This window comes from Pseudorasbora parva, chromosome 12 (assembly GCF_024679245.1).
Source record: "Pseudorasbora parva isolate DD20220531a chromosome 12, ASM2467924v1, whole genome shotgun sequence".
Taxonomy (NCBI): Eukaryota; Metazoa; Chordata; class Actinopteri; order Cypriniformes; family Gobionidae; genus Pseudorasbora; species Pseudorasbora parva.
The window spans coordinates 1,464,741-1,481,588 of NC_090183.1; the positions used below are offsets into that span (position 1 = coordinate 1,464,741).

The following is a 16,848-nucleotide window of genomic DNA, read 5'->3' on the forward strand; positions in this document are numbered from 1 at the left end:
ACGCTCAGAGAACACTCAAGAGTAACGCTCAGAGAACACTCTAGAGTAACGCTCAGAGAACACTCAAGAGTAACGCTCAGAGAACACTCTAGAGTAACGCTCAGAGAACACTCTAGAGTAACGCTCAGAGAACACTCTAGAGTAACGCTCAGAGAACACTCTAGAGTAACGCTCAGAGAACACTCTAGAGTAACGCTCAGAGAACACTTTAGAGTAACGCTCAGAGAACACTAAAGTAACGCTCAGAGAACACTCAAGAGTAACGCTCAGAGAACACTCTAGAGTAACGCTCAGAGAACACTCTAGAGTAACGCTCAGAGAACACTCTAGAGTAACGCTCGGAGAACACTCTAGAGTAACGCTCGGAGAACACTCTAGAGTAACGCTCGGAGAACACTCTAGAGTAACGCTCAGAGAACACTCTAGAGTAACGCTCGGAGAACACTCTAGAGTAACGCTCAGAGAACACTCAAGAGTAACGCTCAGAGAACACTCTAGAGTAACGCTCAGAGAACACTCTAGAGTAACGCTCAGAGAACACTCAAGAGTAACGCTCAGAGAACACTCTAGAGTAACGCTCAGAGAACATTCCGAAATAATGTTTTAATAACATTAGTGAAATGCTCAAACATTTTTGTTAGCTGGATAATTTTGCGAAATTCATCAGTAACAGAAACTATTTATTTTCAGCTATAAGCAGCTCTACAAAAGAAAATAGTGTCATTATTCAGATTCAGTGTTGATTCAGTTCAGTGACTGTCATTATTCTGCTCCTTTTTTTAGTTGATTTTTTAAATTTAGTTCATTAACAGTGTGTGATCAGTGTGTGTTTCAACACACTCCAGCACTGCAGGAATCATACTGTTGGGTGATTGTATGTTTCTGCAGTCGTTGCAGGGTTGTTGTGGTGTTTGGTCGAGGGAATAGACGACGGAAGTATCCAGCGAGGGGCGTTGGAGTTGTTTGAGTTATGAAAACAAAGCCAGAGTTAGAAAACAAAGTTTACCATTGAAGAAAAACAGTGATATTGAGGGGGGAAAAACGAGGAGTAATCTCGCCGTGGTTGGTCCGATCCCAAGCCCTGCCCATTTTTCTCCTTTTGGGCCGCGTCAGGAACGCCTGGCTACATTAGAGCTGCCATTATCCTCTCCGAGTCATAACAGCCAGAACACCCACCTCGACAGAGAGGAGGAGGAGGATCCGCGGGGAGAGAGAGAGAGAGAGAGAGAGAGAGAGAGAGAGAGAGAGAGAGAGAGAGAGAGAGAGAGAGAGAGAGAGAGAGGGGGTTGGGAAGAGAGACGGAGCGAGAAAAGAAGCCAAGAGAGAGAGTTGTTGCAGATGAGGGCGGTCAGGACAAGTTTTACACCGTTTAACGGGCCTTCTGTCTGTCTGATGAAACACACCAAATGCTTCTACACTCATGGCAGAAATTATTTCAGTCCAATCAGGTTTAAATATTTCTGAAAGTCTCATCTGCTCAACAAGGCTGTGATCAAAATACAGTAAAAAAATTAAATATTAATGTAGTTTAAAATAGCGGTTTTATAACAAGGCTGCGTTTATTTGATTAAAAATATAGTAAAAATTGTAAAATATTATTATGATTTAAAATATAAAAAAGCCGGTGTTTATTTGATCAAAAATACAGTAAAAATTGTGAAATATTATTATGATTTAAAATAGCTTTTTTTTATACCAAGGCTGCGTTTATTTGATCAAAAATATAGTAAAAATTGTGAAATGTTATTATGATTTAAAATAGCTGTTTTATACAAAGTCTGCGTTTATTTTGTTCATAAATCCAGTAAAAATTGTGAAATATTATTATAATTTAAAAAAGCTTTTTTTATACCAAGGCTGCATTTATTTGATCAAAAATACAGTAAAAATTGTAAAATATTATTATAATTTAAAATAGCTGTTTTATACCAAGACTGCGTTTATTTGATCATAACTCCAGTAAGCAGTGTAATATTCCTCCAGTGTAGATCATCTGTTCTCTGTGTGAATATATAGTAAAGTGTGATTTATTCCTGTGATCATCATCATCATTACTCCAGTCTTCAGTGTCACTGATCCTTCACTAATCATTCACATATGAGGATCTGATGATCAACGCACATTATGATTATTATCAGTGTTGAACACAGGTGCACTTTATTTCTCAGGATTCTTTGATCAATGTGGAGGTTCAAAAGAACAGTGTTTATTAGAAATAGAATATTTTGTAACATTATAAATATCTTTACTGTCACTTTTGATCAATTTAATGCGTCCTTGATGAATATAAGTATTCATTATTAGTATTAAAAAAAGGAAAATCTTACTGACTCCAAATTTTGAAATGGCAGTTTATGTTTTTATCCCTGCAACCAGGGATAGTCGACTTTTTGTCAACTGTTTTGATCTTATTTCAGCCCCGCCCACAGGAGACTCCCATTGGTCCTAAATTCCACTCTAAATACTGTCACATCTCCTTACGTTCAGTGTGTGTGTCTCTGACTGACGGTCACACAATGACATGTCATTTTTGTCCCTCGTCATGTCTGTGATTCCGCCTGTGAGTTCTGACAGGTGTGTGTCCATGTGTGTGTGTGTGTGTGTGTGTGTGTGTGTGTGTGTGTGCGTGAGACCTCCCTCATGGAATTTATTGGGTTGGCAGCTGTGGCTTCATACAAGATCTCTATTTAGCGTCTGAAACTCATTAGGACACGTTACCAGATATACACCTACACACACACACTCACACACATTCCATAGGCATAATGGTTTTTGTACTGTACAAACTATATTGTTGCAGGAAAAGAATGCATGAGGTCTAACGCTGTAATGTGTTTGTGTTCTTGCAGAGGTATGTGGGTGTAGCGGGTGTGTGTGCGTCTCAATGCTAGTGGATATGCAGCCGCACCAGGGGCTGTACCATTACGACAACACTGCCAACCAGCCGAGCAGAGGGTACGTCTAACACACACACACACACACACACACACACACACACGCTCCTTATAGAGGGAATGTCACACACAATCCCTAAAGAGAGAACGTCACTGACACACTCCCTATAGAGGGAACGTCAAACACACAATTTCTATAGAGGGAACGTCACACACACACTCCCTATAGAGGGTATGTCGCTCACACACACTCCCTATAGAGAGTATGTTGCTCGCACACAGTCCCTATAGAGGGAACATCACTCACACACACTCCCTATAGAGGATATGTCACTCACTCACACACACTCCCTATGGAGGGAATATCACTCACACACACTCCATATAGAGGGAACGTTACTCACACACACTCCCTATAGAGGGAACATCACACACTCCCTATAGAGGGAACATCACACACACTCCCTATAGAGGGAACGTCACATACACGCCCCCTATAGAGGGAACATCACACACACTCCCTATAGAGGGAACGTCACATACACACCCCTATAGAGGGAACATCACACACACTCCCTATAGAGGGAACATCACACACACTCCCTATAGAGGGAACATCACACACACTCCCTATAGAGGGAACATCACACACACTCCCTATAGAGGGAACATCACACACACTCCCTATAGAGGGAACCTCACACACACTCCCTATAGAGGGAACATCACACACACTCCCTATAGAGGGAACATCACACACACTCCCTATAGAGGGAATGTCACTCACACACACTCCCTATAGAGGGAACATCACACACTCCCTATAGAGGGAATATCACACACACTCCCTATAGAGGGAACGTAACACACACCGTCCCTATAGAGGGAACGTCACACACTCCCTATAGAGGGAACGTCACACACACTCCCTATAGAGGGAACATCACACACTCCCTATAGATTGAACGTCACACACACTCCCTATAGAGGGAACGTCACACACACTCCCTATAGAGGGAACATCACACACTCCCTATAGATTGAACGTCACACACACTCCCTATAGAGGGAACGTAACACCCTCTGTATAGAGGGAACATCACACACACTCCCTATAGAGGGAATGTCACACACACTCCCTATAGAGGGAACATCACACACCGTCTGTATAGAGGGAACATCACACACACTCCCTATAGAGGGAATGTCACACACACTCCCTATAGAGGGAACATCACACACCGTCTGTATAGAGGGAACGTCACACACACTCCCTATAGAGGGAATGTCACACACACTCCCTATAGAGGGAACATCACACACACTCCCTATAGAGGGAACATCACACACACTCCCTATAGAGGGAACATCACACACCCTCTGTATAGAGGGAACATCACACACACTCCCTATAGAGGGAATGTCACACACACTCCCTATAGAGGAAATATCACACACACTCCCTATAGAGGGAACATCACACACACCGTCCCTATAGAGGGAACATCTTACACACTCCCTATAGAGGGAACGTCACACACACTCCCTATAGAGGGAACGTCACACACACACTCCCTATAGAGGGACACACACACACTCAATCTCTCACACACACACGCACACACACACACACACACTCACACTCACACTCACACACACACACACACACACACACACTCTATAGTTTACATTACAAACAAAATATAGTGTTTAACTGCATCTGATGAGTCAGCCGTTCACCATGAGACCAGACAGGAAGAATAATAATAATAATAATTGTGAATCGTGATAAAAGATAAAATGATGTGACTCTCAGTTGGTGAACTTTAAGTTGTTTCAACTTCTCAATGAAGAAAACATCTAATAAATGAAAACATATGTATTTAAAACTTTTTGGGGAACTCCCACACAATTGAATTAAAGTTCAACATTTGCTATTTTCTTGTAATGAGAAATATTGTTAGAATTATTTATAACTTTATTTATAAATTATTAGTTTCCTATTTATTATTGTCATGTTGGCTGTTTTCAGCTGAAGCTAATGGTGTTCTCTCTGATCATGAATATTAATGAAGAGCGTGACCTCATTGGTCTCTGGCTCCTCCCCTCACTGAAGCCCCTCCCCCTGCTGAATGCCACCCATGTTGAGCCGCCAGCCTCTCTCTCTCTCTCTCTGTCTCTCTCTCTCCCTCTGTCTCTCTCTCCCTCTCGTTCACAGCTGCTTATTACTGGTCAGAGAGCAGAAAATCTCCGCATGACTGACCAAACCAGACTCAGGTTACCTCAGAGAGAGAGAGAGAGAGAGAGAGAGAGAGAGAGAGAGAGAGAGAGAGAGAGAGAGAGAGAGAGAGAGAGAGACAGACGATGAGAATTCACTTTTAGAATAACAACTTTATTCAGTCGTGCCAAACAAAAAACATGCAGATTTCCTTTTTGCACCATGCAGTTTATAAAATAAAGGCATTTTTAGTCTGGACTGAATTCAGCGCGTGATCAGCAGTTCTCTAGCTCATTTTAAAAAGTTTTGCAAAGGAAAGAAACTCTCTAAACCGCCCAAAAATCTCTGAGTAGTTTTCCTTGAACATCCCTAAAATAACATAAATGAAAAACGTCTTATTTTCAAGATGGATACTAGACTAGGTTAGTATAATAAATAATCTAATATTTATGTCTCAAGGACAGCTTTGCTTATCAGACACATGCATCTTCCTTTAGGAATGTTTAGCTGTTATTACTGGAAAACAAGACAAAGACGCTCATTAAGAGAGAGAGAGAGAGAGAGAGAGAGAGAGAGAGAGAGAGAGAGAGAGAGAGAGAGAGAGAGAGAGAGAGAGAGAGAGAGAGAGAGAGAGAGAGAGAGAGAGAGAGAGAGAGGAATGTTGGGGATTCCCATTGCAACAGTGCACGTTTTAAGAAAAGCAGAAGAAAGTGGCTCCTCCTGGTGGCCGGACGGATGAGTCACAATCGTCAAATATATAGAGATCAAATAAATATAAATTACAGCATATACAGTACCGGTCAAAATTTTGCAAACATTATGATTCTGCTCACCAAATCTGTGTTTATTTGATCATAAATAGAGAAAAATTATGAAATATTATTGTAATGTATAGGCCTATCAGCTGTTCTGTGTGAATATATAGTAAAGTGTGATTTATTCCTGTGATCATCATCATCATTACTCCAGTCTTCAGTGTCACTGATCCTTCACTAATCACTCTCAGATGAGGATCTGATAATCAGGAAAGTTTTCACTGTTTTACTGGATTTATGATCAGATAAACACAGCCTTGATGAGCAGAAGAGACTCAAAAACATAAAAATCTTAATGTTTCCAAACTTTTGACTGGTTCTAAATATAAATAATACAAAATATTATATCTGAGTATGTAATACGTGTGTGTGTGTGTGTGTGTGTGTGTGTACTTCTTTATATCACAATGTAATATAAACCTGAGATCAGCAGCCAGCGGTCCCCACAATGTAAATGGATTTATAAACATACTAAATAATGTTTTTTCGAAAATGTAAAAATGCTAAATGTTTCCTGTGATGAGTAGGTTTAGGGTTAGTGTGTGTGTGTGTGTGTGTGTGTGTGTGTGTGTGTGTGTGTGTGTGTGTGTGTGTGTGTGTGTGTGATTGGTAGGTTTAGGGGCAGTGTAGAGGGATGGAGGGTACAGTTTGAACAGTGTAAAATCCATTACACCTATGGAAAGTCCCCACAATTCACAAAAATCTAATGTGTGTGTGTGTGTGTGTATGTAGACTGGCTCCGTCAGTAAGATCCCCCTACAGCGAGGTGTCGTCTGTGTGTGTGGCGCGCCCTAGTGGTCAGCCGCCGGATAGCAGAGAGATGTATAACCCCTCCATGACCCCTGGAGCCTGTATGGACCCCTACATGCGTCCACCACACGCCCCCCCGCCGCACGGCATTATGGGACACCGCGGGATGCCCCCACCCGAGGGTGAGTTCTGCTGTTCAACATGAGAAGCCACACATTCATTGAGCTGGGCTTTCATTAAGATCAGTGTAATATTAAAGGGTTAGTTCAGCCAAAAATGAAATGTCTGTCATTAACTCCTCTCCCTAATGTCGCTCCACACCCGTAAGACCTCCGTTCATCTTCACACACAGTTTAAGATATTTTATATTTAGTCCGAGAGCGTATGCAAGTGTATGCACACTATACTGTCCATGTCCAGAAAGGGAATAACATTGAGGATTGAACACAAACGCAGAAGAGAAGCCAATGCTGAATAAAGTCGTAGTTTTTGTTATTTTTGGACCCAAATGTATTTTGGATGCTTCAAGAGACTCTAATTAACCCACTGATGTCTCATATGGACTACTGTGATGATGTTTTTATTCCCTTTCTGGACATGGACAGTATAGTGTGCATACACTTGCATACGCTTTCGGACTAAATATAAAATATCTTAAACTGTGTGTGAAGATGAACGGAGGTCTTACGGGTGTGGAGCGACATTAGGGAGAGGAGTTAATGACAGACATTTCATTTTTGGCTGAACTAACCCTTTAAAGGTGCACTATGTGGTATTTTTACAGTAAAATATCCAAAAACCACTAGGCCAGTGTTATATATTCTGTTCAGTTGAGTACTTAGAATATCCCAAATGTTTACAATTATTTGTGAGAAAATTGCTATTTTAACCAATGAACCGGGACGTCTCAGCATAGCGCTTGAGGGAGCCAACCTTTTTTTTTCCATCATTAAACTAGCAAAGTTGGATTTAGACACGCCTTCAGAGTACCTGCGCTTCGGATCGGTTCAATAGGGCCCTATGTGTCAAAAGTATGAGCTGTGTTGTTGTTTCAGGCGTCCCGTACTGTAACCAGAGCATGATGTCATCTCATCACAATCTCACTCATCACCAGCCGGGATCTGAACACATGGGACCAGGAGACGGTGAGTCAAACACAAAAATTATCATATAGTTACTATTTGAATCATTTAACAGCGCACTCGCTTGCTCTGTTCTCTGATGTGGGTTAATGGTAACATGGGTGTACTTAAAGGGTTAGTTCACCCAAAAATATAAATTGTGTGATTAATTCCTCCTGTGGTTGGACAGCCGTCAGACCTCCGTTCACACACTCTGTGCTGGGTTCGAAGCTTTGTTCTGAAATCGGCCATCACTATATAAGTCGTTATTTAGTGTTTCCCGCACTAACTCTATTCTGGCCTCTTCATCAATGATTGTAGAGCCGCTGTAGTGAGATGGGCTTTGTAACGACGTCTTTAGTGCCTTTATGGGTCTTGAGAGAGGAAATGACATTGGTGTCAATGAAGGCCTTTCTGAGCCATCGGATTTCAACACTAATATCTTCATCTGTGTGTGAAGATGAGCGGAGGTCTGACGGCTGGCCAACCACAGGAGGAATTAATCACACAATTTACATGTTTGGGGGAGCTAACTCTTTAATGCAGTAAATATTGTAAGCTCATGCATGTTAACATACTGATTATTATGAAGTGTTACCTAGACCAAAAATGCTTTCTTTTCTCTCTCTTTCTCTTTCTCTGTGCGGCAGCGTCATGTTTCTCGACGCCTCGCTCCATGCTGAAGTTGAGTAAGAAGCGTGCGTTGTCCATCTCGCCCCTGTCCGATGCCAGCGTGGATCTGCAGACGGTCATTCGCACCTCGCCCAACTCGCTGGTGGCCTTTGTGAACTCTCGCTGCGGGCAGAACGCTGCCAGCTCATACGGGCATCTGTCTGTGGGCACCATGAGGTGAGAATCTGCCTTACAGCGCCCCCTACTGTTTGACATCAGCATTACCATACCAACTTTATTTGTTAAAGGGATAGTTCACTTTAAAATGAAAATTCTGTCATCCTTTACTCACCCTCAAGTTGTTTTACACCTGTATGAGTTTATTTCTTCAGCTGAACACAAGGGAAGATATTTTGAAGAATTTCAGTAACCAAACAGTTAACTGGAGCCATTGACTTCAATAGTAGGAAAAAAAACCTGACATTCTTCAAAAATCTTCCCTTGTGTTCAGCTGAAGAAAGAAATTCATACAGGTCTTACGGGTGTGAAACAACATTAGGGTGAGGAGTTAATGACATACATTTAATTTTTGGGTGAACTAACCCTTTAACTAGAATTTCCAGGGAAAAGTGCATCATGCGTGTCCCGTTAAAGCCTTCACCTCTGCCCCATTCACAGCCTGCTCCGTTTACAAACGTTCTTTATGATTTCAGCCCTTCGCTGGGTTTCTCCAGCTCCATGAACTACCCATCCAGAGCTCAGGGGAACATGTACAGCTCTCCATCCTGCCACGGGCCTCCGCCGCGCCTGCCTCCACACAACCCCAGACTCCACGGCCCTCCCAAACACACACACGTGAGTGTGCTTTTGAGTGTGTCCCGCTTGTGTTTTTGACACCTGCTGATTTAGTCTTACTCATAGTGTAACTTTACAGTAAGATCTCACTAGCTAACTTTAGTTTATGCATTAACGGACAATGTGCAATACATTTGTTACAGTGTTTATTAATCTTAATGATAGTTAAAGTCCCTAAAATATTAATAGACACTATACGTGAGTGTTTTTGAGTGTTTTTGAGTGAATTTTTAGATATTTGGACTGGAAACGAGACAAAAAAGTAAGAATGTTTTGCAGTGAATGATATCATTGAACATAAACGGTAGTTCATGATAATAATAACCCTGTTGTGTGTGTGTGCCCTTGTTTATATTACATTGTGGGGACCAAATGTCCCCATAAGGATAGTAAAACCTGAGATCACTTACATTGTGGGGACCAGCCAGCTGTCCCCACTTTTCAAAAGGAGTATGAATCATACAAGTAGAATAGAATGTACAGTTTGTACGGTATAGAAACTATTACGTCTATGGAGAGTCCTCACAAAGATAGTGAACCAGACGTGTGTGTGTGTGTGTGTGTGTGTGTGTGTGTGTTCAGCTGAAGACAGAACCGGTTCTGGGAAGCGTGATGGAGGGCATTAACATTAAGAGCCTGGAGGAGCATTCGGAAGGGGACGTGGCGAGCCCGTCATCCACGGGAACTCAGGTAATATCCGGAATAATCGCCCAACTTTGGCTAAAACATTTTCAAAGCTGTTCACACAAAGCAAAAAATGCTCTTCTCACTCAGTCATTTTGTTTTGTTTCTAGTCTAAATATCTAACAATTCTTAAATCAAGATGCATATCTTGCATATAAATGCAAAGATATTTTTTCTTGTTTTCTGGTGAAAAATATCAAAAGGAAGTGAGTTTTTGCTTAAAACAGACAAAATGATCTGCCAATGGGGTGAGAAAAATAATCTTAATTCTGTTTGGGACGGAAACAAGAAACAAGATTATTTTTCTCACCCCATTGGCAGATCATTTTGCCTGTTTTAAGCAAAAACTCTTTAATTTTATTTTCAACAAAGCAAGAAAAAATATCTTGTCGTTTTACTTATCTAGTAAATGCATCTTGATTTAAGAATATTTAGATGTTTAGACTAGAAACTAAATAAGGAATGGAAAGGAAACAAAAATACTGAGTCAGAAGAGCCTTTTTTTGCTGTGCACTCTCCAGAGTTTTGGTTGCGATACTCAAGGCTGTTTATGCTAATCCCACACGGCTCATGCGCTGTTTTGCAGGATCCTCTTCTGGGTTTACTCGAAGGAAGAGATGATCTGGATAAAGAGGAGAAACCTGAACCAGAGGCCATTTACGAGACCAATTGCCACTGGGAAAGCTGCAGCAAAGAGTTCGACACTCAGGAGCAACTCGTGCACGTAAGAAAGCGCTAAGAGTCATTTACTCGCCCGTCATTCCAAACCAATTGTTTCATATTTAATTTTACATTTTGTCTTTGTCTGACAAGCTCCAAAAAGGAAGAAAAGCCATGAAAGCATCATAACAGCAGTCCACATGACTTGTATGATATATGGCAAGTCAGTATGATAGAGTTGCAGAGCTGGACAGTAGCTCAGCTCATTTACTCGAGTCCTGTACTTAAGTTCACTTTTTGAGTCTCTGTGCTTTACTGGAATATTATTTTTTCTAGAAACTTATGACTTCTACTTCACTACATTTGAAAGACAAATATCGTACTTTTTACTCCACTACATTTCTATCAAGGCTGAAAGTCATTTCTGTAGAAGCTCTGAAAGTCAGAGGATGATTTTTTCCTTCTTTAAAAGTTTTTTTGGTGTTGTTGTTTCAAACAGTCTATCAGGAATCTCTCTTATAGGGTCATATACATTTTCCCAACTTTTTTTGAACACTGATCAGTTCATAGCAAAATGGAAGAAGACTCGTAGGCACAAGTGTGTGCACCCATAGCCATACTTTATAAGTATGTTTCAGTTAAAAAAAAAAAATCAAGATTAGTTTAGTTGGCATACACTTGATGCATGTCTTATAAAATATTAAAAATATAAACGTCTGGGAGAAAGAGAAGATTAAAGAATATCAGATGTGTATCAGTGTATTGGATCCGTGCATTCGGCCTTAAAGTGACAGCAGCTTTGTAACTTTTCTACAAGTATTTAAATGAGTTTAAGTTAGTCGTCTGCTAGTGTGTCAGATGGAGCGTCACTGACTGGCTTAAACCATGATGGCATAATGTGCATTTATACAACTATAATACAATAATGCGGCGACATAAAGAAGGACATTTACTTTTGATACTTAAGTACTTTTGAAAGCAAATACTTCTGTACTTTTACTCCAGTAAAAATCTGTTTTTACAACTTTCACTTGTACCGGAGTAATATCAGGGTATATACAGCAATCCTTAAGTTAAATTTACTACTTTTTAATACCTTTTTTACTACCTTCAGAATATTTTTTAAAACCATCACGACACTGAATTGCAAGAGTTAATCAGAGACCTTTCTATTATTTACACAGATTTTGACACATATAACATACAAAAAAGAATAGATTTAGAATCAGCACCAGGAGGAAATCTGTGATAAGTTATCACTCAGACACAGTAAAATACATCTCAACATTCACAAAGGTTGGTTAAGGAGAAGCATTACTGCATACACATCTGATTTCAATTAATAATTGGCAATTAAATTTAGTTTTTTTTCCAACAACAAAACCTGAGCCAAATATTACATTTCTATAACTGTGATAAGTTGTTGAATTTAACAAAATACTAAAAACTAGTGCTGTCAATCGATTAAAAACTTTAACTAGATTAATCACACATTTTTTCAGTGATTAATCGCAATAAAAAATAAATGTTTTTGTACGTTTTTAATATATTTTTTAATATAATAATTTCCCAGTTAATCTAATTAATGTAGAAACAACATAAAGACAGTATATTTTAAATACTTGTTTAAATTGCATCTTTTTATGAATGAAGGCCAGTATTACTGATACAGCTACTGATTTTTATTTTATTTTTTACATTTATTATTAGGCTTCAAAAATATAACAGTTTTTAATTTAAGTAAACTTAAAACAATGCTAACATAAACCCATAATAAATGTCATGTTTACTCCTGCCCTTCCCGTCTGAACAGTTAGGAAATATACAGAAATTTAATACAGTTATCAAAGTTATATGCAGTCTGAACTACATAAACTATAAATTAAATAGCTAATCCTTATTGAAGCTACAAAAGTTATTTAGTCAAGAGCAGCGAGTCATTTTCTCTGTTCCCTTTGTTCTTTAACTTTACTGTCAGGAAGCTTTATTGGCTGCGGTCCCTTTAAGGCCCTGTCCACACGAACACGGGTATTTTCAAAACCGCAGCTTTTTCTACGCGGTTTGGCTGTTCGTCCACACGCAAACGCTGTATCCGGTTACTAAAACCGGACTTTTTTGAAAACTCCGGCCAGGGTGAAGATTTTTTGAAACTCCGGTTACAGCGTTGTCGTGTAGATGGTGAAACCGGAGATTTCGTTTTTTTAAATTGAAGTGCGCGCCGTTCTCTCCTTTGTTTGACGTCAGATTTTCCACATCTCCTTTTGATTTACGTGAGTCGAGTCTATGCGGTGGACTCCACTAACAGCGCTTATCACATATCCTACAGATACATGTTCAGTTATTTCATTGTATTGAACAAAGGCGCCAGAATGCAAGAATACAAAATAGTAAAGCAAGTGTGTGAAGCTACAGTCCACTTCGGCCCTGCACCTGTATACAGTTACCTGTCACTGAGTCCAAAGCAAAGGAACTTGTAGAAGGGTTTCACTTGAGCCCATGGCATCCCTCAGTAAGTGCAATGTGCATCGGTGCAGTGAATGGGACCCATGTGGAAATCAGGCAGCCAATCATAGCGTAGTTTTGCGTTCTCATGTGGACAGATTTTTTTTTTAAAAACCGTGCTTGTGTGGACGCTATTGTTTTTTAAAACGGAGGAGGAAAAACTCCGGTAATAAAAATACCCGTGTACGTGTGGACTAGGCCTAAGAGCAGACAGACACGCACGCGGATTTCACTGTTTATACTGTCTATGTATCGCGCCTCATTCTCTCACAACTCTTTTTGTTCATTTTAGACTTTATATAAATCATTTAAGATTGCTCTTATGAGGATAGTCGTTGAAGATATGCCTTGAAGCAAGTCTAAAATAAAACGTAAGCCAGCCACTTCTGTTGAGCGCGCAGTGTTCTGAGATGCTGAACGACCGCTGAATATGACGTCAGCATCAAACATACGCTGAGACGGAGACGAAAGATCTTTGATTATGTGCCCAGATATGCTAAAGCCCATATCTAAACGAACTAACGCGAACGCAGATAGAATTTCAATCAGAATAGGACACATGATCTGAAAAAATAATACCTCATTTGGGAAAAAAATAATACCACTGAGACCACATTTAACACTTTTAATGGCCTTAAATTTGACCATTTTGATTAATCACTTTTTAATACTTTTTAAAACCCCGCGGACACCCTGAATATTTAACCAGTAGTACTTTTACTTCTACTAAAGTAATAGAGTTGTGTAGTTTGTCCGCCTCTGTGTGATAAAATAATTTTTTTACTTTTTTATAGGAAAGAACTTAAATAACTACTTTTATTCATCAGGAACGAATTAAATAGATCAAAAGTGACAGTAAAACATTTACAATGTTACAAAAGATTCTATGTCAAATTAATGCTGTTCTTTTGAACTTTCTACTCATCAAAGAATCCTGAAAAAAAAAAAAAAAAAAAACTGGTAATAATCATAAATATGTGTTGATCATCAAATACTCATATGAGAATGATTAGTGAAGGATCAGTGACACTGAAGACTGGAGTAATGATGATAAATTCAGCTTTGATCACAGGAATAAATCACACTTTACTATATATTCACAGAGAGAACTGATGATCTACACTGGAGGAATATTACACTGCTTTACTGGATTTATGATCAGATAAACGCAGCCTTGGTATTAAACAGCTATTTTAAATTATAATAATATTTCACAATTTGTACAGTATTTTTGATCAAATAATCAGATTATAATAATATTTCACAATTTTTACTGTATTTTTGATCAAATAACCGCAGCCTTGGTATGAAAAAGCTATTTTAAATTATAATATTTCACAATTTTTACTGTATTTTTGATCAAATAAACACAGCCTTGGTATAAAAGATATTTTAAATAATATAATATTTAAAAAAAATTGACTGTATATTTGATCAAATAAACACAGCCTTGGTATAAAACAGCTATTTTAAATTGTAATAATATTACACACATTTTTACTGTATTTCTGATCAAATAACCGCAGCCTTGGTATGAAAAAGCTATTTTAAATAATAATATTAAGCAATTTTTACTGTATTTCTGATCAAATAAAAGCAGAACTTTTGACCGGCTGGCAGCAGATGTGTTCTTTTGTCCTGACATTCCTTTTCTCTTGTGCAGCACATCAATAACGAGCACATCCACGGAGAGAAGAAGGAGTTTGTGTGTCACTGGACGGATTGCTCTCGAGAGCAGCGGCCCTTTAAGGCCCAGTATATGCTGGTGGTCCACATGCGCAGACACACCGGAGAGAAACCACACAAGTGCACTGTGAGTTACGGTTTGGTTACATCTGGGCTTCTGTCTAAACTATCCTCCAAAAAAAATGACTCTATAGGTTGTTTTTCAAGCACCTTATTACAACCTTTATTTTCATTTTAACTCTTTCCCCGCCAGCGTTTTGAAAAAAAAGTTGCCAGCCACTGCCAGGGTTTTTGACAATTTTCACAAAAATGTAATAGCCCATAGAATATTCAGTTTAATGAATATCTGAGCATACAATATATTAAAATAAAGAGCTGACCCTCTTCTTTTAAACAAAAAAACATCATGCATTTCTTTTTTATCAACACTTGAATAATATGGGTAATTTTCATAAATAAATAAAAAACATTTTGAACAAAAAGCTGAGGAAATCACGTGTGTGTGAAAGACTGACTCCAGATCAGATTCAGAGATGATCAGACACAGATGAGGAGAGCGAGTCCATCTACACCTCTAATGCTTCAGTCCTGCTCCTCATCCTGCTCCTCATCTCATTCTCTAACATTAGATAGATTAGATTTATATGATGATTAATGATCAGAGATGATCAAACACAGATGAGGAGATCGAGTCCATCTACTCCTCTAATGCTTCAGTCCTGCTCCTCATCTCATTCACTAACATTAGATAGATTAGATTTATATGATGATTAATGATCAGAGATGATCAGACACAGATGAGGAGATCGAGTCCATCTACACCTCTAATGCTTCAGTCCTGCTCCTCATCCTGCTCCTCATCTCATTCACTAACATTAGATAGATTAGATTTATATGATGATTAATGATCAGAGATGATCAGACACAGATGAGGAGATCGAGTCTATCTACACCTCTAATGCTTCAGTCCTGCTCCTCATCCTGCTCCTCATCTCATTCTCTAACATTAGATAGATTAGATTTATATGATGATTAATGAGCAGAGATGATCAGACACAGATGAGGAGATCGAGTCCATCTACACCTCTAATGCTTCAGTCCTGCTCCTCATCTCATTCACTAACATTAGATAGATTAGATTTATATGATGATTAATGATCAGAGATGATCAGACACAGATGAGGAGATCGAGTCCATCTACTCCTCTAATGCTTCAGTCCTGCTCCTCATCCTGCTCCTCGTCTCATTCTCTAACATTAGATAGATTAGATTTATATGATGATTAATGATCAGAGATGATCAGACACAGATGAGGAGATCGAGTCTATCTACACCTCTAATGCTTCAGTCCTGCTCCTCATCCTGCTCCTCATCTCATTCACTAACATTAGATAGATTAGATTTATATGATGATTAATGATCAGAGATGATCACAGATGAGGAGATCGAGTCCATCTACACCTCTAATGCTTCAGTCCAGCTCCTCATCTCATTCACTAACATTAGATAGATTAGATTTATATGATGATTAATGATCAGAGATGATCAGACACAGATGAGGAGATCGAGTCCATCTACACCTCTAATGCTTCAGTCCTGCTCCTCATCTCATTCACTAACATTAGATAGATTAGATTTATATGATGATTAATGATCAGAGATGATCAGACACAGATGAGGAGATCGAGTCCATCTACTCCTCTAATGCTTCAGTCCTGCTCCTCATCCTGCTCCTCATCTCATTCACTAACATTAGATAGATTAGATTTATATGATGATTAATGATCAGAGATGATCAGACACAGATGAGGAGATCGAGTCCATCTACTCCTCTAATGCTTCAGTCCTGCTCCTCATCCTGCTCCTCATCTCATTCACTAACATTAGATAGATTAGATTTATATGATGATTAATGATCAGAGATGATCAAACACAGATGAGGAGATCGAGTCCATCTACACCTCTAATGCTTCAGTCCTGCTCCTCATCTCATTCACTAACATTAGATAGATTAGATTTATATGATGATTAATGATCAGAGATGATCAAAC

General features: G+C 39.2%; 1 protein-coding gene across 1 annotated transcript in view; it reads left to right on the plus strand.

Moving 5' to 3' along the window:
* Positions 1–16,848, plus strand: part of gli1 (GLI family zinc finger 1) — an 81,354-nt gene that overhangs the window by 49,282 nt on the left and 15,224 nt on the right. Inside the window, exons 2-9 of the mRNA XM_067458710.1 lie at positions 2,850–2,955; positions 6,660–6,859; positions 7,733–7,822; positions 8,449–8,647; positions 9,124–9,265; positions 9,848–9,955; positions 10,536–10,673; positions 14,775–14,924. Of these exons, the coding sequence (XP_067314811.1) occupies positions 2,885–2,955; positions 6,660–6,859; positions 7,733–7,822; positions 8,449–8,647; positions 9,124–9,265; positions 9,848–9,955; positions 10,536–10,673; positions 14,775–14,924 (1,098 nt within the window). The 5' untranslated portion in view covers positions 2,850–2,884. The remainder of the gene's footprint in view (positions 1–2,849; positions 2,956–6,659; positions 6,860–7,732; positions 7,823–8,448; positions 8,648–9,123; positions 9,266–9,847; positions 9,956–10,535; positions 10,674–14,774; positions 14,925–16,848) is intronic.